The sequence below is a fragment of the Leptonychotes weddellii genome, chromosome X (assembly GCF_054177405.1).
Source record: "Leptonychotes weddellii isolate Sample4059 chromosome X, ASM5417740v2, whole genome shotgun sequence".
Classification (NCBI taxonomy): domain Eukaryota; kingdom Metazoa; phylum Chordata; class Mammalia; order Carnivora; family Phocidae; genus Leptonychotes; species Leptonychotes weddellii.
In genome coordinates, this window is record NC_138385.1 from 24,990,441 (window position 1) to 25,012,242 (window position 21,802).

Consider the following 21,802-nt stretch of genomic DNA (forward strand, 5'->3'; position numbering starts at 1 on the left):
ATGTAGTAGTCCAGTGTATATATATAAAAGTGAACCCTGCAATTTTATTCTTGTTTTATCAAGAGCAAATGTTTCAGCTTAACAAAATATAAAAATCAATTTCTTTTTGTTGGCAGATCATGATCAGGAGCATTTTTCTGTTTCTGGATAGAACTTACGTTCTACAGAATTCAATGCTACCCTCCATTTGGTAAGGATGCCAGAAAAAAAATATGAAAAAATTTGTTACAAATCATAGTCAAATCTTAATTACACTAATGAAAGAGAGTAAGTGATACTGTGAATATTCTCCTAAAAACGCAAATTTGGCTTCTAGACTTGTATTTATAGCAATTTTACCTTTTTAATTATGTTTTGCCTATTCTAATACTAGAGATAGCTAACATTCCCTGAGCATATAATAACTTAACGAAGAAGTTTTTTTTGTTAGCTAAGGAATTAAAGTTTGCTCTGGACTGTCTAGGAGTGTGCATTATTTTGTTGTTTATCAAGAGTTTGCTCATTATCTGTTAACATTGCTATGGAAAATTCCGTGTATACACGAAAATAGAATATTATAATGAGCTCTTTCCCCCACCTTGTGCCTAGCATCTACCTACAGTAATTATCGGAGAGTTTACTGATTTTTGAGTACTGAAGCCAGATGACAAATGGCCAATTAAGCCTTCATTACCAGTACAGTGAAAGCCGTTTTGTCTTTGAACTAATTTTGTCTCTTGATTTGACCAAGGAAGAAATCCACCAAAGGAAATAATACAAGAAAACTTAGTTATGGAGGAAGACAGGAATTTAGCTTCAGTTCTTATTAAAGCCTAAATGAATTTCCTGTATGCTTTAACTCTAATAATGTTGTGTAAAATTAAATGTGTTGATTTTATCTTTTTACAATTGCTGCTTCAAATCTGGAACCCTAATTAACATGTGGCGAGAAGTTAAGCAGGCCTCTCTGAAAGTGGTATTGTTGTCAATTAATTTTGATTCTATGTATTTTTTATTTTAGGGATATGGGACTGGAGTTATTTAGGGCTCATATTATAAGTGATCAGAAAGTCCAGAATAAGACAATTGATGGCATTCTTCTCTTGATTGAGAGGGAAAGGAATGGTGAAGCAATCGATAGAAGTTTACTCCGAAGCCTTTTAAGCATGCTCTCTGATTTGCAAGTAAGTTAACTTCACTTACAGAACTGATTGCTACTCCTAGTTTGATATTTAAAAACCAAATTCATAGTGCTGTTCACGTAGAGGATGTTTAATAAATATTTATTGAATAAATGAACTCCTTTATTTTGATCCCTCCTCCCAGATTTATCAGGATTCTTTTGAGCAACGATTTTTGGAAGAAACTAACCGGCTCTATGCAGCTGAAGGCCAAAAATTAATGCAGGAAAGAGAGGTATTTAAAAATCATGATTAATAAATCCACTGTGTCTCACAATAGACCTTGCACTCTAGAACATAAGCTGCCCTTTGCATTTATCTTCCCAACATTGTGATGCTTTTTGCTCACTTAGGTGCTCCTTTCTTTTCTCCCTTTTTAAAAGCCAGAATTCTGGATCACAAACTACCTATAATTTTACATGATTCAACCCTGTCACATTTGACAGGGCTTTTCCCGGGATCTTTTGGACTTGACATTTTCTGAATGATTTATGGGGAGGAAAACAATAATATAAAAAACTATCTTTGTAGGTTCCTGAATATCTTCATCATGTTAACAAACGTCTAGAAGAAGAAGCAGACAGACTTATTACTTACTTAGATCAGACCACCCAGTAAGTATTATATGCTCAACCTAATAGACTTTAACCAGTGTTGTTGAATCACTTAAGGCACTTTCAGCATCCCCAAACCCATTAGTACCTATTTTCAGGTGTGATTTGAGATGGTTTTTTTTAAAGATTTTGTTTATTTATTTGACAGAGAGCACAAGAAGGGGGAGCAGCGGAGGGAGAGGGAGAAGCAGGCTCCCCGCTGAGCAGAGAGCCCCATGCGGGGCTCGATCCCAGGACCCTGGGATCATGACCCGAGCCTAAGGCAGACACTTAACTGACTGAGCCACCCAGGAGCCCTGATTTGAGATTTTTTAACAATTGTTTTCTTGATGTAAACTTTATTTTCCCCCAGCTAATTAGATTTAATCAGTTAAATCTAATGTGTATGTGTTTAAGCAATTTAAAAATAGTATTATTAGAGGGGTGCCTGGCTGGTTCAGTCGGTAGAGCATGTGACTCTTGATCTCAGGGTCATGAATTCAAGCCCCACGCTGGGTGTAGAGCTTACTTTTGTAAAAAATGAAAAAAAAAAAGTATCAGAATAACTTCAGTTTTCCCAAAAGGCTGATATATTTCAATAATTTGACTACATCAGTGTTAATTCTGAGTTGGCAGAGGTAGCCTAACCAACTACCATTATGTTTTGGTACTAAGGGATATTATCTTTCAATAAAGTTATTGAAATGCAAAAAAAAAAAAAGTATCAGAAGCAGATGTGGGATCTTTGAAGTCTTAAGGCTGATTAAAATTCAGTAGATGTTTGGAGGAGAAACTGTTTCTGTGCTTTCCTAAATATTACCAACCAAGGAGTTCCTGTAAGCAGCATAGATAACTACCTTCCTAATAAAAGCAGAGAAACTTGGAAAAAGCCAGCCATAGCAATACCATGGAAATATTGATTTAGTGATGTAAATCAAATTCTGAAGTATTGCACTTTTCCTTCTTATGGTGTAGAGTAACTCTGAGCACCAATACATTTAAACATAGGATAGGGATATTGAAATTAACATAAAACAAGCTATTTGAGGGGTGCTTGGGTGGCTCAGTTGGTTAAGCGTCCCAACTCATGATTTTGGCTCAGGTCATGCATGATCTCAGAGTCGTGAGATGGAACCCTGAGTTGGGCTCAGGCACTGGGTGTGGAGCCTGTTTGGGATTCTTTCTCTCCCTCTCCCCCCATCTCTCTATTTTATTTTTTTTTAAGGATTTACTTACCCATTTTAGAGAGCGAGAGAGCTGGGGGAGAGGGAGAGAGCAAATCCCAAGCATACTCCCCTCTGAGTGTGGAGCCTGATGTGGGGCTCGATTCCACAAGCCCGAGCGAGATCATGACCTGAGCCGAAATCAAGAGTCAGACACCTAACTGACTGAGCCACCCAGGCATCCCATTGCTCTCTCTTTAAAAAAAAAGCAAGCTATTTGTTTCCCCTGACCTCTGGAAAGGCTTTAAATTTTCAGCAAAGTCAAATGTCAGTAATTCTAAACTTTTTTTCCTTATAGGAAGTCATTAATTGCTACTGTAGAAAAACAACTTCTAGGTGAACACTTAACAGCAATTCTTCAGAAAGGTAATTGACCAATTTATAAAGAGATCACTTTTAAAATGGTAGCAGCAAATAAGTAAAAAAAAATTCTTAAGGATTACCCTTTTAAGAAGTTTGATACTTTGTGGCTGCTTTTCTGAGAATGGACATAATCCTTTTTCCCTATTTATCATGGTAAACTTTGAGGAGGTCCTTCTTGGCTTAATTTAAAGATACAGGAACTGAGAATGAGAGGGGTCCACTAACATCAATTAAAAAAAAAAAAAAAGCAACAGTGGGAATATGGGAATTCTTGACTTAATTTGTAAGACTACGGTAGGGGAAAGAATTTCTTTTTACACTAAAGTGTATACGTTCATAGCATTTAAACCAAGCACTTCTAATCCCAAGTGATCTTAAGGGTAAACCCCGAATTTTACTTTGACAATGCCAGAAATAGACAAAAGCCTTACCTTTCTCTCCAACCATCTTTTCTTTTATATAAAATGGATATATTTTAGAACTTTAACGCAGTTACACTATTAGTTCATTCTGAAAATCAAATACATTAGAATCTTATTCACTTGGCCTATTAATGCATGGTTTTTGAAATACCACAGACCATATCCAATACTCTGAAATACAGTTATGTATACTAATTAGTACCAGATGTAGTATGGCTACTGCACATATGAGTGAGTTATTTATAATGTGTATTTAAGTAAATCAGTTTTTACAAATTGGTTTATACATCTGATCTACCATGCTAAATAGCACAAACCATTACAGAATTGTTTTTGTAGTTATATAAACTAAAGCTCCCTATATTTAGTTTTCATTTGGAAAGGTGATTTATCTATTTGGATTTCAGAGAAAATAAATCTTTATATTAAAATTCATAGACTAGTAATAGTTTAGACCAGTATCACAATAATAATTTAATTTTCATTAAAATGTCTGGCATTTTTGTTCAGTATTTTTAATGCCAAAATGTTTGAAAATTCAGGTTTAAATAACCTCCTTGATGAAAACCGAATTCAAGATTTGTCTCTCCTGTATCAGCTCTTCAGTAGAGTTCGAGGTGGAGTTCAGGTTCTCTTGCAGCAGTGGATTGAATACATTAAGGTATTAACAATTAACCTGTGGGGTTTTTTCTCTTATGTCTTAAAATCTATACACTCAGAGTACATATCAGCAAGCATTTCTTAATTGTTAGACCTGTTTTTTTTTTTAAGTAATGGGAGTTTTGATCAGCAGTAAAAGTTATCTTCTTGATGTCTGATGGGATTTCTAGCTCCAATATTGAGAATAGTGAATATGGGGGGGAAAAAAAGAGGACTTTTTTGGGGTCCAAAGTTTCTTTCCTTTCTTCAATTTTATACTGAAGCCAGATTGCCATTTAAAAAAAAATTCATACCTCACTTCCTTAAAAGTAGGGACAAAAACCTAGAGGCTTATAATAATACCCCATTATGATACTGTATACCCAGTGGGTCATTCCTTATTTTGTGATTATAGATGAATGGTTATCAGTCTGGATGTTTTATCACTTTATTTTTCTTTTCCTGACTTCAAAAACAGTTTTATTTTATTTTAATATCTTGTAATTTAAAAATGTGTACCTACTTAAAATATGATTTAGGAATTGTTTTCATCGAGATAATTCAATTTTAAAAAGTTGTCATTTTTGTTTTTTAGGCATTTGGCAGCACTATTGTAATTAATCCTGAAAAAGATAAAACCATGGTTCAAGAATTGCTGGATTTTAAAGATAAGGTTGACCATATAATTGATATTTGCTTTCTGAAAAATGAAAAATTTATCAATGCCATGAAAGAAGCATTCGAAACATTCATTAACAAAAGACCAAACAAACCTGCTGAACTTATAGGTATTTTTCCAGTGTTTTTTCCCCCGGCTATTTAATGTTCTTTTATTCATAAAATTTCAGTCAATTTGAAATTTTGACAAGGTTATGTAGTTTATTAACACATTTATTTGGGGTTGCTTAGGGGCTAGTTTCTAAGAACCTAGATGTAAGGAATAAGTAAAGAACATCTCAAGGTAAAGAACATCTCAAGTTCACATGCCAAACATAATGTTCTTTCTTTGTAAGATAGTACATTGAACCCTGTTTACTCTTATTTATACTAAGCTGGATATCTGTTTTCTAAGCCTATAGCAATTTAGAGGTGGGGCAGGGTGCTACTTCTAGAGGCCCACACTAAGTGCTACAAGAGAGGGTAGCAAGAAATTACAGTTGCTAGGAAGAAAGGAAAAATGTCCAGGACAAAAATAAGCTTAATAATCTGGGCCCATTTAGTGTAAGGTTGTGGTATACAGCAGTGTTCCTCAGATTTCCCTACCAGACTACCCTTAAATGTCAGAAGGGGAGGTACCCTGTGATGAAGGTCTAGGGTCTTCTGCCAGAAGGATGAAATTTCGTTGGTCTACTACTTATCCTTTAATTTTTTGGCAAATTTTGTCTTTTACTCTGTGATGTGTCTGGTTTGTTTTAATAAGTAGTGTTTAAGGTTCCTTAACATCGGTGTAAAATGGACACCCCAGAAGATGTGCCAGGTCTTTCAGTGGCTTTTTTTTTTTTGAGATGTACTTGACATACAGTAATATTTGAGTTTCAGTTGTACAACATAGTGATTCAGTGTTTGTATACATTGTGAAATGATCACTACAATAAGCCTAGTTACCATCTGTCCCCTTACAGAGTTAATACAATATTTATGGACTGTATTCCCTATGCTGTACATTACGTCCCCATGACTTACTTATTTTATCACTGAATTTGTACTTTATCCCCTTTACCCATTTTGGCACCCCAGCCCCCCTTCCCTCTGGCACCCACCAGTCTGTTCTCTGTATTTGAGTCTGAATTTTGTTTTGTTTTTTAGATTCCACATATAAGTGAAACCACACGGTATTTGTCTTACTTCTCTGTCTTCATTTCACTTAGCATAAAACCCTTAAGATCCATGTTATCACAGAAGGCAAGATTTCATTCTTTTTATGACTGAGTAGTAGTCCATTACACACACACCCACACATACCCTTTCTTATCCGTTCATCCGCTGATGAACACTTAGGTTGTTTCCCTATCTTGGATATTGTAAATAATGCTACAGTGAACATGGGGGTGCATATGTCTTAGTGTTTGCATTATCTTTGTAGTGGAATTTCTGGATCATATGATAGCACTATTAATTTTTTGAGGAACCTCCATAATGTTTTCCATGGTGGCTGCATCAATTTGCATTCCCACCGACACTGCACGAGGATTCCCTTTTATCCACATCTTCACCAAACATTTTTTTGTCTTTTCGATACTAGCTATTCTGACAGATGTGAGGTGCTATCCCATTATGATTTTGATTTGCATTTCCCTGTTGATTAGTGATATTGAGCGTCTTTTCATGTGCTTGTTGGCCATCTGTATGTCTTTGGAAAAAGACATTCAGATCCTCTGCCAATTTCTTAATTGGATTTTTTTGTTACTGAGTTGTATGGGTTCCTTATCTATGTTGGGTATTAACCCCTTATTGGATATATGATTTGCAAATATCTTCATTCCATCTTTTCCCAAAAAGATCGCCTTTTCATTTTGTTGATGGTTTCCTTCTCTGTGCAGAAGTTTTTTAGTTGAAGTCCTATTTGTGTATTTTTGCATTCGTTTCCCTTGCATTTGGAGTCATATTCAGAAAAAAAACATTGCTAAGACCTGTGTCCAGGAGTTACAGCCTATGTTTTCTTTTCTTTTTTTTTTTTTTTAAGATTTTATTTATTTATTTGACAGAGAGAGACACAGCGAGAGAGGGAACACAAGCAGGGGAAGCGGGAGAGGGAGAAGCAGGCTTCCCGATGAGCAGGGAGCCCGATGCGGGGCTTTGTCCCAGGACCCTGGGATCATGACCTGAGCCGAAGGCAGACGCTTAACAACTGAGCCACCCAGGCGCCCCCAGCCTATGTTTTCTTTTAGGAGTTTATGGTTTCAGGTCTTCATCTATCCATTAAAAAGACAGTCAAGTCTCTAATCCATTTTGAGTTAATTTTTCTGTATGGTGTAAGATCATGGTCCAGTTTCATTCTTTTGCATGTGGCTGTCCAGTTTTCCCCAATACCATTTATTGAAGAGACTGTCTTTTTTCCCCATCGTATATTCTTGCCTCCTCTGGCATAGATTAATTGACCATATAAGCATGGGTTTATTTCTGGGCTCTCTGTTCTGTTCCATTGATATGTATGTCTCTTTATATGTTAATGCCATACTGTTTTGATTACTACTATAGGGGTTTATTTGGTTTGTTTTTTTTAAAATATGGAATGCTTCATGAATTTGCATGTCATCCTTCGAGGGGCCATGCTAATCTCTGTATCCTTCCAATTTTAGTTATATGTGCTGCCAAAGTGAGCAATGATTACTATAGTTTTGTAGTATAGTTTGAAATCAGGGAGCATGATACCTCTGGCTTTGTTCTTCTTTCTCAGGATTAGCTATTTGGGATCTTTTGTGGTTCAATATATATTTTTAAATTACTTGTTATAGTTTTGTGGAAAATACCATTGGGATTTTGATAGGGATTGCACTGAATCTGTAGATTACTCCCTCTGCCCCTTCCCCTGCTTGTGCTTTGTCTCTCTCTCAAATAAATAGATAAAATCTTTTTTAAAAATTTACTTTCAGGTATTTTATTATTTATTTTTTTAAGATTTATTTATTTGAGAGAGAGAGCAGGGGGAGGGGCAAAAGGAGAGGGAGAGGGAGTCTCAAGCAGACTCCATATGGTGTTCCATTTTGCGACCCTGAGATCACGACCTGAGCTGAAACCAAGAGTTGGATGCTTAACCGACTGTGCCACCCAGGTGCCCCGGTATTTTATTCTTTTTGATGCAGTAAATGGGATTGTTTTCTTGAGTTCTCTTCCTGATAGTTCTTTATTAGTGTATAGAAACACAACAGACTTTTGTATATTTTGTATTCTGCAACTTCACTGAATTCGTTTATTCTAATAGTTCCTCAGTGGTCTTTAGGGTTTTCAATGTCTAGTGTCATGTCATGTACAAATAGTGACAGTTTTACTTCTTCCTTTCCACTTTGTATGCCTTTTATTTCTTTTCCTTGCCTAATTGCTGTGACTAGACTTCCAATACAATGTTGAATAAGAGTGGGTATAGTGGGTATTCTTGTCTTGTTCCTGATCTTAGAGGAAAGCTTTTCACTGGTGAGTATGATATTAGCTGTGAGTATGTCATATATGGCCTTTATTTTGTTGAAGTATGTTCCTGCTATACCCACTTTGTTGAGAGTTTTTAACATAAATGGATGTTGAATTTTGTCAAATGCTTTTTCTGTATCTGTTGATGATCATATGATTTTTATCTTTCATTTTGTTAATGTGGTGTATCCTGTTGATTGATTTGTAGATGTTGAACCATCCTTTCATCCCTGAAATAAATCCCACTTGATCATGGTGTAAGATCCTTTCAATGTATTGTTGACTTCAGTTACCACATCCAAGCCCCCCTACCTATGCTAGCAGGCTGTGTGGAAAGTGCAATGATGGTGTCTGCCATCACCTTGATCTCTAGGGAGCATATTAGCTATATCCCGCCCCTCCAGCTGATATGCCCCCAAGTCAGCAAATGTATCTTTCACATATAGTCTAGGTGCTTTTCAAACTGCTGTTTTTTCACTGGGTCTTGGGGTGAGCCATGCCACAAGAGAGTCCCCCAAGAGTGGAATCTCCCATTTCCTACAGCACTTTGGGATCCCTGGAAATCACTTCTGTTTGTTTTTTAAGTCTGATGTTTCGGGGGCTCATCTCTGTAGTGCAGATCACTGGGGCCAGGGTGCCTGAAGTAAGGCACCAACCCCTTATTCCTCCAAGAGAAGCACCTGTCTGGTGAAATCTTTCCCTGTTGTGTGTTGTTATACCTGTGTTGTCTCTGCCTCTCCTACGCATCTTGATGTGATCGTTTTATCCTTTGTTGTGGAGAACAGTTCATCTAGTTTTCAGATGTTTTTCAAAAGGAAATGCTCCATGTAGCTGTAGCTGGGAGTGTGTTCATGGGAGGAGGTGTGTTCAGGCTCTTCCTATTCTGCCATCTTGGACCTCCCTCCCATCTTCAGTGGCTTTGATGACTCCAGCATGGTTCTGTATACACTACCTCCCCCATGCTACCCCATATTAATAAGCATCAGGATAGTGGAAGTGGAAAGTACATTAGATCAGGAGCCAGAAGACTTGGGTTTGAGTTCAGGCTCTGGTATTTATTAGCTCTGTGAGATTGAATAAGTCACTTGCTAACCTTGACTTTGGAGACTTTAAAAAGTGCATGTATACCTCTGAAACCTTGAAAAACTCAGTATATCATACTCCTGTTTGGGTATATATAGTGCCTAGTATCTTATGGATACCCATGATCACTAAATATGATCACTAAACAATGAACTTTCCCCCCATTTTAGCTAAGTATGTAGATTCAAAGCTTCGTGCAGGCAACAAAGAAGCTACAGATGAAGAACTTGAAAAAATGTTGGATAAAATTATGATCATATTTAGATTTATCTATGGTAAGTGTTTTTGTTTTAAAATTTTTCTTTTAAAACAGAGCACTCAGCAGAGAAACTATCAAGTATAATTAACCAGAAGGGACTATTTATTTGGGAGTTAGATATTTAAAATTGTATTATATTTGTGGCATTTAATTCATTAGGGTACTTGAGGAATATTACTTCATTGCCTTGTGCTTTGACTTTTCCACTTATTAAGAGCCTTGATTTTTGCTACTTGTTTTAATTTCTCTTGATGCTAAAGCCACCAGTTGACTCAAGTTTTTTTTTTTTTTAAAGTTAATGCAGTCTTAATTCTTTATAGCAAAGAACTTTTGAAATATCCAGCATAAATATGTACCTCTAATGTCTGTTGTATTTAACGAACTTGGGTAAATGTAAACATTTAAATAACTTGAAGTAATGGTGTGATTTATTAAGCACTTTGGAGCAATTTTGTCAGAACTTTTTATTGGACTCTTATGAGTTGTGTTTTATTATTTAACATAGGTAAGGATGTTTTTGAAGCCTTCTATAAGAAAGATTTAGCCAAGCGCCTGTTAGTTGGGAAGAGTGCATCTGTAGATGCTGAAAAATCAATGCTGTCCAAACTTAAACATGGTATGATTGTCATTCTTTCTACTCCTTTTCTTTGGTTTCTGAAGGAAAATGTTAGCTTAATTTTTACTCTTTAATTGCCTCTTTGATTAATCATTGTTCATATGATGAAAATTAAGTAAGCTCATGAGGTTTCCAACCTATTGTACATATCCAGAGCTGTTGTAGTTTTTTAAAAAATAAAGCATTGTTCTTGTTTTTATTATTTGTATAGATATTTTCCATTTATCTTATGCCTAAATAGTAGATAAGGTTACTACAGGATTAAAGAGTTTGACTCTGAATTAGTGGGGCATACACTTTGGGTTAGGATTTTTTCATTCTTGTGAATAGTTAAAGATCATATTTCATGCTAAAGTAAGTTTTACATTTCATGTTTTCAATTTTCAATTCTTTGTTTTCACCACTTTAAAATATCATAAATGTATAAACATCTTTAATAGAATGTGGAGCTGCTTTCACCAGCAAACTTGAAGGAATGTTTAAAGACATGGAACTTTCTAAAGACATCATGATTCAGTTCAAACAGGTAAAAGTGAGTTAAACTCTTACTTAATTTCTCAAACTTAAGTATATTTAGTTATCTTCTTCCTGTGATTTGCACTGAAGAGGATAAATAGAAACCTATATTTGTTGTAAATACATCATAGCAGCTTAGATGACATTCACATTAGAGGGAAAAAATCACCAACAAAATACATTTGACCTACTTCAGAATTTATTCCCAATATATATATACCCAAGGTAACAAAAAAAAAAATGAATAAAATGTATTGACTGAAGTCAGGACAAGAAAAACTGTAGCTAGATCGTGAGAACAGGGCTTTCACTAGCATCTAATCACTGTTGGTGATATGTATGTTCAAAGCTGGCAATGGGGAGGGAGGAGAGGTGATAGAAAGGTTGTATAAGGCCTTTGGGAACATTGGGAATGAAAAGCTAGATCCACAGTTTTGCAGATGTTGGTAGATGGTGGTTTTGAAATATTTAAGAGCATAGGTAATAGCGATAGCAAATTAGATTTTCCTCTCAGGGTTTTAGTAGTGACTCCTTTACCACTATATTGCTATGGTGGGAACTGAGAGTGGACAACACAAGAGAAAGATCAATAGGATCATGGTCCTGTAGTAATGACAGAATAGGGTTTATCTTCTTTGCCCTTTCCCCTTCTTCTTCCTTCCCCACTTTAGGTCATCCCCTGCAAACAGGCAGTGGAGCAAGTGAAAAACCGGAGACTTGGGCTGGCTGGTGGGGTGAGGAATGGGGGTTGCTACAGGGTGTTCCAAGCCACATAGGGGTCTCCAAAGGTGGGGACTGCAGGTGGTAGGGGGAAAAGAATGGAGAATGAGGGGCGCCTGGGTGGCTCAGTTGGTTAAGCGACTGCCTTCGGCTCAGGTCATGATCTCTGTTCAGCGGGGAGCTTGCTTCTCCCTCTGACCCTCCCCTCTCTCCAGTCCTCTCTCTTGCTTACTTTCTCTCAAATAAATAAATAAAATCTTAAAAAAAAAAAAATGGAGAATGAGATTCTACCTATAATAGCCCAGCCATAAGTGAGAAATTATTTAAGTCACTAATGCCTCTAACAAGGTCACGTGATCCTTGTGTGCCATTGTAATGAAATATTAACTAGTACATTTAATGTAGGCTTCATTTATAGTCCTTTTATAACAGTTGCCTTTTATTTTAAAGATGGTCAGTGTTTGCATGTAATTTTATAATGGGGAACTTCTTGAATGGGTCGTTATTATGACATGAAATGTATGCACCTTTATTTTTAAGATCTTAGTATGTGTGTTGATCTTATTGTAGTATATGCAGAACCAGAATGTACCTGGGAATATTGAATTAACTGTGAATATCCTGACAATGGGTTATTGGCCAACATATGTGCCTATGGAAGTCCATTTACCACCAGAGGTAAGAGTTGCTGTTCAGGACTTGAGTTATAAGCATAGAAATACATAAAGCTTCTATTTTGCTTGTCTTTGAAAAATAAATACTTTCTAAAAGTTTGTGCCAACTTTTAATATTTTGCTCTTCTTTTTATGTGACTCTCGTACTTATATCATTAGAGTGTAGTTAATGATGTCAAGTTTCTGGGTTCAGGGCCAATTTCTCTGACTCTTCTTTTAGTTCCCCAGATTGTAACCATCATTCTGCCCAGCTCTCCGAAATTTTTGCTCATGTATCACCTGGGGGTTGGATTGCTGAGTGAGTGGGCTTGAGTAAATGCATCCTAACTTTTGGGGAAATGTCTTAAACTCAGGACTGAAGCTTAGAAAGGGGGGTTAAGGCTAGAGAGAGATATTGAGACTCCTTCGTGGAGATAATCATGGAAGCCAAGGGGGTAGAGATCTCCCTCATTAAGAGGAAGAACGTAGAAATAGGAAGAAAAGGGCTGAGACAGAACTTTGGAAAAGGTTCACATTTGGCAGATGGTAGGAAGAGGAACCTGTTAAGGAAACCAACGAAGAAGCAATAGTGAGATAAAGGAACCAGTATGGTTTGGAGGCACAAAAGCCCCTGGAGGTGAATGTTTCAAAAGAGGGGATGTTTAAATGTTGCAGAGAGATCAAAGAGTATAAAAACTGATAAATGCCATTAGATTTGATAGTTGGGAGACGGTTACCTTACATCAGAGTGATCGGTGGAGCTACTGGGTATAAAAACTGATACTAAAAACTTCCAGAAATTATTACACATGAGGTAAATATAAAGAATGGTGAAAGTGATGACTGGATACAGAGCTTAAATAAAGCTGTATTTTATTTATTGTAGATGGTAAAACTTCAGGAGATTTTCAAGACCTTTTACTTAGGCAAACATAGTGGCAGGAAACTTCAGTGGCAGTCAACCCTAGGCCACTGTGTGCTAAAGGCAGAATTTAAAGAGGTAAGTAGATGTTCCCCAAACCTAGTTTTCATCTTCGTCTTTGATGTTGAGGTCATCCTTCTTTTTTTCCTTAAAAATTTTTTTTATTTGAGTAAAGTTGACATACAATGTTACATTAGTTTCGCATGTACAACATAGTGATTCAACTTCTCTATACATTATGCTATGCTCACCAAAAGGTCATTCCTCTTAACTTGAAGGTTTAAGCTATTTTAAAGTTTATCTTAAATACATGACAGAGTGACTGCTTATCACAGCTTTGTATGTATTATAAGAATGTGATCTTCTTCTTGGTTGAATTGGCCCTGCTGCAAAACCAAAAACCGGTAACCCTTTTTGTGCTATCCTTTCCCACCTGTGGATGCAGAATTCTCATTGCTGCTTCTTGACAGGAAACTTCTTGTTGCTGGGAGCTAGAGAATAGAGTGGGTGTAAAGGAGAACAGTTCCCATATCTAATTTCAAAAAAAATCCCTGCAGCCTTTCATGACTAATTTGAATCCAACAAGTTGAAAATGCATTTGAAATAGTGATTTCTTGCTGCTTGTGATAAATAATCTGTAATGACACATAAGGCTGAGTTATTAATTTTCATTACTTTGCTGTTCTGTTTTAATTATAAGGCTTAAAAAAAAGCCCTGTAGAAAGGTCACCCAGTCCTTCTTCCTGTTTTAGGTGGGATCACACCTAAATCCTACACTGAACATACTGGCTTTTCTGGATAATGTTAATCCATGTTTCTGAATCCACTAATTGAAAAATGTTTTTCCTGTTAAAGATTAGTTATTTGATTAATTTTCATGTATTTTTTTAAAAAAATGATGGCTAAACACTGCTATTTCTCCAACAGGGTAAAAAAGAACTCCAGGTCTCTCTTTTCCAAACCCTGGTGCTGCTAATGTTTAATGAGGGAGAGGAGTTCAGTTTAGAAGAGATCAAGCAGGCTACTGGAATAGGTTTGTGTTGTATCAATTAGCAAGCATTATTCAATGTCTGCTGTGTGCATTCCACTAGGTTAAGAGCTTTGGGGGAATACAAAGGAATAATCCCTCTCCTCAGCACTCATAATCATGGAGAAAGGGGGAAATGACATTTGTAATAATTTCACAACCAATAAGTTACCAATCTGTGGTGCTGACTAGGAATGTGTTAGGAGTTCAGTGAAGCAGGAGATGTCTGTGGGCTAGCATAATTGGGAAATCCTTCATGAAGGAGGTGATATTTGAGGTGGGCCTTCAAGTTTTAGTTAGGGAGATGGCATAAGCTGCCAGGGGAGATAGTGTGAGAAAAGGCTTAGTGCTAGGAGTGAGCACAGTGTGGGCAGGAGTCACGAAGTACTGAACTGCAGCATCAAATAGTGAGATACAAAGCTAGATAGGTAAGATGAATAGAGCCTGATCATGGAAAGCCTTGCAAATCTAGCAGATGAAACCTGCTTTGTAGGGTCTCAAGTGTGAGACATAATAGAAGTGGCTTATTTGGACAACTTACCTGGAATCAATAGACAATAGGGCAGCTTGGAGGTTGAAGAGATGCCAGTCCAGAAACTAGTGGGGGTAATTCAGGCATGAAGTGATAAGGGGCTTAGTTTAGAATGAGGCCAATGAGAATGGAGAGGAGGCATCTATCTCTAAGGAAGTTAACTACTAGGTACATGAAGGATGAAGGGGAAGGAATAGTTAAAAGATGATTCCAGGGTTTCTCACCAGAGTAGATTGGTAGTTTCAGGGCTGACAATTGGAAAGAGGACACAGTTTTATGGGGAAGATTATGAATTGAACTTTGGATATATTGAAGTTGATAGTAAAACAGCCAGGTGGAGGTATCTTTTGTAAGATTTTTTAAAAAAGATTTTATTTATCTGTCAGAGCACAAGCAGGGGGGAGCAGCAGAGGCAGAGGAAGAAGCAGGCTCCCTGCTGAGCAAGGAGCCCGATGCGGGACTCAATCCCGGGACTCTGGGATCATGACCTGAGCCAAAGGCAGATCCTTAAGCGACTGAGCCACCCAAGGCATCCTTGGAGGTGTCTTTTGAATGTGGGATTAGAAGGAAGTGAGATGTCATTTCTGAAGATTTGGTAGTTATCCACATGGAATATTGAAGCCTTTAGAGGACCACAGGAAAAAAGTCATTGGTTAGGACAAAGAGGAAGTCATTGATGACCTTGGGGAGAAAAAGGAAACCTTTTTTTTTTTTTTAAGATTTTATTTATTTATTTGAAAGAGACAGAGATAGCGAGAGCAGGAACACAAGCAGGGAGAGTGGGAGAGGGAGAAGCAGGCTTCCTGCCGGGCAGGGAGCCCTATGTGGGACTTGATCCCAGGACCCTGGGATCATGACCTGAGCCGAAGGCAGACGCTTAACGACTGAGCCACCCAGGCGCCCGAAAAAGGAAACCATTTTAATAGAGGGATGGGGTAGAAGTAGATTGAAGTGAATGTAGTGGTTTGTGTTGATGAACTAGTAACAAATAACTAATCCACTATTTCTTCTTCAGAGGATGGAGAATTAAGGAGAACACTGCAGTCATTGGCCTGTGGCAAAGCTAGAGTTCTGGCAAAAAATCCAAAGGGCAAAGATATTGAAGATGGTGACAAGTTCATTTGTAATGATGATTTCAAACACAAACTTTTCAGGATAAAGATCAATCAAATCCAGATGAAAGAAACGGTACTCTTTTTGCATTCTCCTTGTTCTGATGCACTGGAATTATACGTGTTTGTAATAAAAATTTATAAAGAAGATTTTATGCCTGTAATACAGCCACTAATATTTTCTGTGCCTTTATCTAGCTCAGTATATTTCAGTACTTGATCTTGAAGTTTTTTTGGGGGAAGTGCACATAGTTGGGACTGATACTCAAGATAGGTTTATATCCTGCTTTTTTTGCCTAACATTAAATCTTTAGAATTTTCCATGCCATTAAATATCTTCATAAAATGGCAGATGGCCACACAGTGTTCTTTTACATGGCCATTATAATTTATTCAACCAATGCCTGTTGGGCAATTAAATTTATAATTTCTTAGTGTTGTCAATAAAACTGCAAGAAACATCTTTGTACCTAAATCTTAATATCTCTGACAGTTCCTTTATGATAAATTCATGGAAGTACTTCTTTGGGGTTAAAGAATATGAACATTATAAGAGTTGTAAAAATGATGTCATATTGTGTTCCAGAAATTCTGGACCAATTTACACTCTGTCTAGCAGTGTGAATGCCTGTCTTAATGGTGCCCTCACCAGCACTAAAGATTATATTTTCTTTTTTAAATCTTTGCCAACTTGCTGAGTGAAAACTCTGAGTGATTTAATTAGTATTTCTTTGATTAACAGTGAAGTTTTTGTTTGTTTTTGCCATTTGAATTTGTAAGAGACTTTCATTACAGAAACAAACAACTGCAGCATTTCCTGAAACCATTTGGTTTCAATTCCAAGGTTTAATGCAGTACATGAGGAAAAGTTTTAATGTGGGATAGAGGTCAGTATCTCAGACAAGTTCCTGTCTTACTCACGTTCACATCAAAGGTGTGATACTCCCTTAGAAGAGTACTGTGTTCTTTAAAAAAATTGATGCTGTATCAGAAAGAAATTGACTACAAAAAGCCCAAACTATTCTTTTAACTTAGTTGCTAAAGATGGACATTTTTGCTTTAGCATTAAAATTGATAAACTGTCTCCTAAACACCTAAATTTCTGTTAGTCTTGAACAAATATAATTGCTAACACTGCATTTCTGATTTATGTATTATAAAATAAAAATTAATTTTTAAAAAGTTTGACTCTAGTTAGCTAGTACCATACTTTAAGTAAGAGGTCAGAGTCAGTCTATTTTGCAGATAAGCTAATGTTCTACAGAAATCTGGTCAGTAACCCCTTGTGACACATTTAGAAGATTTTGAGGACAAAGTAAAAGAAAATGGTAAATGCTCCATCAGCCATCTCTACTTCTAAAAAGACAACTTTAAGTGGTATTTTTCTGTTAACTAATATTGGCATTACTTCATTGGTACAGGACAGTATAATTAGGACAGAAAGGAATTGTTTGTAGGTTTTTTTTCTGTCATCATCTGTATTTATAAGGTTTCTTTAAATAATTCAGTATATTTAAATCATTAATAGTGTGTCATGTCCCTAAAATGTACAGTTTGTGTAAGCAAGCAAGTTTCACTTCAGGTACAATTGCTAAGTTTAAAAACCTTTTTGTTAGGTTGAGGAACAAGCAAGCACTACAGAAAGAGTATTTCAAGACAGACAGTATCAAATTGATGCTGCAATTGTTCGAATTATGAAGATGAGAAAGACGCTTAGCCACAATCTTCTTGTTTCAGAAGTGTACAACCAGCTGAAATTTCCAGTAAAGGTAGGTACTTCTGTGTTTTTGAATTGAGCTTGTATATATAAAAGAGAACACATTACATTTTCAGACACAAATCTTTTTTTTTTTTTTTAAAGATTTTATTTATTTATTTGAGAGAGAGAGAATGAGAGAGCCCATGAGAGGGGGGAGGGTCAGAGGGAGAAGCAGGCTCCCCGCTGAGCAGGGAGCCCGATGCGGGACTCGATCCTGGGACTCCAGGATCATGACCCGAGCCGAAGGCAGTCGCTTAACCAACTGAGCCACCCAGGCGCCCCAGACACAAATCTTAAAAACATAGATTAAAGCCTCAAGACCATTTGGAGGGACAAAACTTTTTATTTCTCATGCTCATATATATGATCTCCCCCCAAAAAACCCTGTTGTTAGCATATGTGGATAACTGTGACAAAGGGGAAAACTGTAAGGGCTCTTATACCTGAAAGTTTAGCTGCTAAATGAGTGTGAAATTTTCAGGTTCATTCACAGTATTTCCTTTGAGCTTTGTTTTTTGTTTTTTGTTTTTTTCTTTTTGAAATACCTTGGTATTTTGACGGATTTGGTTATTTTAATCTTTTGTTTAGTTAGCTTATGTAAGTGTCCATTAAAAACTCTATACAGATAATTAGCCATCAGGCATCTTTTTGAAAAGTTGAGCAATTGTTCTGGCAACCTGAAATTGGTCATTTAAATGGACGTGCTCCAGTGTAAATGTCCAATAATAAAGAGGCTTAGACAGTGTGGTGTTTTATTAGCCTGTTTTCCAAGTTTTTTTTGTTTGTTTGTTTGTTTTTTTTTTAGAAGGTTCCCAAACCTTTGTGATGATAAACACTTTTTAGAGTTTGGATAGACTCTTGGCTCTTGAGGTTCTCAGGAGCTTTGGGCTTAGGTACATCACTTCACCTTGTTTTATAAAATGGGGATGATAATAGTACTTAACTCACAGGTTCATTGTGAGGCTTAAAAGAGCTATGATCTATGTACAAAACTTAGCACTGGGCCTGGCATAATAAGTGCTTGTTAGCTATGAATGCTAATAAGTCAGGCTTTCTCTCTTCTCCAAACCTAATACTGCCTTCTCATTACCACGCTCTTACCCTTATGCTCTGCCTTACAACCATGTCACCTCCAGCCAAAGAGGTCACTGAGGCAGTTAAAGGATCACTATAATAAATACTGGTTTTTGTCCGCTCCATCAAACTACTTTTGCTCTTTACTCTTCTCAAATCAAGTGGCCATTTTACACTATCTGAAAAACTGTATTAGCAAGATTATATTCTTTTTATAGGCTAGATACAAAAGACAGTGAAATTTTGTCATCTAAGAGCTAAGAATGCAATCATGAGAACCAGTTAGAAGTTTTCTCAATTTTTCAACCACAAGTAGGATTCAAAAATCTAAATTGTTTATGGTAGGTAACAGGTAAATCTTACATTAAACCTGAAGTACAGAGACTGAATTATGAGGTAATTCACTTATCAGACCATTTGTTGTAGCATTCTTGTAAACAGTGTTTTCTGTAGTACATTTTTAATCTTAATTTATAAAAATGCAACCTGGCTTTGAAAACTAGCTTTTGCCCAAATTTAGGGTCTACTTATCTTCTCAAACTCTATTGACAAAGCTAAATAGAAATTCTGTTTTCTTAAACTATAATGTATTCCTGGTATGAAGTTATGATAAGTTAGTCTTTTGTATTTGTGCAGAGAATAGCCGGTTCTCAAAAGACCTCTTTAAGATAGAAAAGTAACAAAGTATTGTGTAATGGTATGACAAGATGTAACAGTATATGTATAGTATAAAAACATTTCTTAAGCTGGTTTTATTTTCATTATACTTTTTCTTTTTAAAAAAATTAGGAGATTAAATACATTAAATCAGTGAGCCAAAACTTTTTTTTTTTTTAATGGGGTATTGGTACACGGGCTTGAGCCAATGATTACAAGGTTTGCACTGAAAACTTGCCTTCTCTTACAGCCTGCTGATCTTAAGAAGAGAATAGAATCCTTAATTGATCGGGATTACATGGAAAGAGATAAAGAAAATCCAAACCAATACAATTATATCGCATAAAACCTTGGCCTCCGAGTATTTGGTATCATATGCAGTAGCCAGTGGATAAACTAACCTGTTGATCCTATATTATTTGACTTCTTTTATACTACCAATGACCAAATGAAGCAGTGTAATGGAAATAGTTGAGTTGACTTTTTCAGTGGTTAACATGCCCATTTAAAGAGTTAATACTTAACCTTTAAGAAGAATGTTGTTGAACTCTTTGCATGTTATTTAGTATGATGTGCAGAAAATTCTTAAGAAAGTACCTGGTCTTCATGATTCCTCTTTGGAACTGGGGAAGAGGTCCTATGGCTATTAAAAAAGGAGGGGGGGGTTCTTATACACCATTAATTATGAAGCAAAGGGTTTATTTGCTTAAAATGTCATTTAAAGATACTTAAACTGCATGCAAACTTTATTTACTGTACAGAGTTCTGGATGTATTTATCAAATAGAAAAACCACCCTGGACTTGGTTGTTCACCTGTTTTGTGATTTCCCTTGAAAAGAAAAATAAGTTGTCATAGCTATTGATATTTTACTAAGTAATGTTCTGTTACACTGAAAGGGATGTTTTAAAAAAACTTATTTGGAAACAAGTTTTCAAGTAGAGGGACAGTTGCTTACATAATCTCTTGTATACACATCCTAGATGTTCTATTTATGACCATGGGATGTGTGTATATGGCTTAGCCCTGAGTTTACTGTTCTGATTAACAGGTACTTATAATAATAGCTGAAAAAGAAAATTGCTGATCAGCTGTACTGGAAGAACATGGTGGGAGAGAAAAATCCAACTCTTCATATTAAAAATGAATACAATATGAACATTGCAAAAGAGACCAAAACCCCCGTGTTTTGTAAATTTTTACAAGAGCAAAAATTCATCAACTAGTTTTCAACTTCCTTTAGTAAGACTTTAATGTTGTTTGGACAGTTTTGTCTTCAACTTGGACCAATTGTTAGATTGTTACAGGCTTCCTAGGATTTAGCATTCCTATTTTCTCTACCAAAGTTTTTTTGGGAAGCGCCCCAACTTTCCATTTTGCTAAATAAACCTTTCATCCTCCTAACTTCCTAAAGACCTAGATATAAAGATCTTCCTTTATTTTCCCCAATACCCCCTAGTTGGGAATTTCAAAATCTGTATCATGCTGATCTTAATTCCTTTCCAAAATTTCTTGAAGAGTTCTCATAGCCACTGGACATCTTCTTTTCAGGGAATGTCCTAGGATTGTTCATACATAGAAAATAGCAAAAGTATTGTTACTCAAATTGATAATGTGAGTAAAAAGGCTTCTCTTTAGCATCAGTGGGGGTTGGTTGGTTGGTTGGTTGGTTTGTTTTTGTGGGTTTGGTGGTTGGGTTGTTTTGTTTGGTTTTGTTGTTTTTTTTTGTTTTTTGCTTCCTTGTTTTTCCTTGAAGGGAATCGATCTTGGAGGAGAAGCAGAAAATTTTGTTTGGATTTTTTAAACAGAATTGCTTTGATGCTTTGGCAATAGTGTATTTTCTTGACTATTTGGAGCCATTAGGAAGAATACCTAGGATCCTAACCATGAACTGAGGAGACTTTTGGCTCTTGTATCTACTATTGATTATTTTCTTGAATTCTCAAGACCTGTGACCAGCTACTATAAAAAAGTTGCCTGTTTCTAATTGCATCAACTTGCACACTGTTAACAATATGTGGTATTTAGAATGCCTTCCTAATTCTTTTTGAGCAGCCATTGCCTATATTTTCTCAGCTTCTCCCTGGTTTCCTTGCATGAGCTCATCTGACAAGGAAATGCAGCTATTCTATTTGTCCTCTCTCCACACTGGACCAATTATGTCGTGTCCTAACTCATCCCTGATGGTCTCTGAGATATATAGACTATTCCACAAGACTCAATAGTTACTCTTAAGGAATTTTTAGGTAGAATTGGTCCCTGTTAGGAGGAGACTCTTGGTGTCACTTTTGTTATCTTGAAAGCTGGTCCCTTCCTTGAGGCTCTTAATTTTTTGAAAACTTGATGCT

The 21,802-nt window shown here is 36.4% G+C and overlaps 1 protein-coding gene and 1 non-coding gene across 4 annotated transcripts in view; one reads left to right on the plus strand and one right to left on the minus strand.

The window, feature by feature from the left end:
* The window catches only part of CUL4B (cullin 4B), a 36,634-nt gene extending 14,834 nt beyond the window's left edge, over positions 1-21,800 (plus strand). The window contains exons 6-22 of one of the 3 annotated variants that reach the window (XM_031016906.2): positions 117-190; positions 1,001-1,163; positions 1,306-1,395; positions 1,692-1,774; positions 3,275-3,342; positions 4,304-4,422; positions 4,996-5,188; positions 9,779-9,883; positions 10,373-10,483; positions 10,924-11,009; positions 11,671-11,733; positions 12,290-12,397; positions 13,259-13,372; positions 14,222-14,327; positions 15,869-16,041; positions 17,582-17,734; positions 19,706-21,800. In XM_031016906.2, coding sequence (XP_030872766.1) covers positions 117-190; positions 1,001-1,163; positions 1,306-1,395; positions 1,692-1,774; positions 3,275-3,342; positions 4,304-4,422; positions 4,996-5,188; positions 9,779-9,883; positions 10,373-10,483; positions 10,924-11,009; positions 11,671-11,733; positions 12,290-12,397; positions 13,259-13,372; positions 14,222-14,327; positions 15,869-16,041; positions 17,582-17,734; positions 19,706-19,801 — 1,905 coding nt within the window. In that variant the 3' untranslated portion in view covers positions 19,802-21,800. Of the gene's footprint in view, positions 1-116; positions 191-1,000; positions 1,164-1,305; positions 1,396-1,691; positions 1,775-3,274; positions 3,343-4,303; positions 4,423-4,995; positions 5,189-9,778; positions 9,884-10,372; positions 10,484-10,923; positions 11,016-11,670; positions 11,734-12,289; positions 12,398-13,258; positions 13,373-14,221; positions 14,328-15,868; positions 16,042-17,581; positions 17,735-19,705 lie in introns of all 3 variants that reach the window. The other 2 variants (XM_031016907.2, XM_031016908.2) reach the window with 2 other exon arrangements.
* LOC115936575 (U6 spliceosomal RNA) lies at positions 7,622-7,724 on the minus strand. Its single transcript, XR_004071990.1, has one exon. It is a non-coding gene; the product is annotated as a U6 spliceosomal RNA (small nuclear RNA).
* Positions 21,801-21,802: the final 2 nt, after the last annotated feature.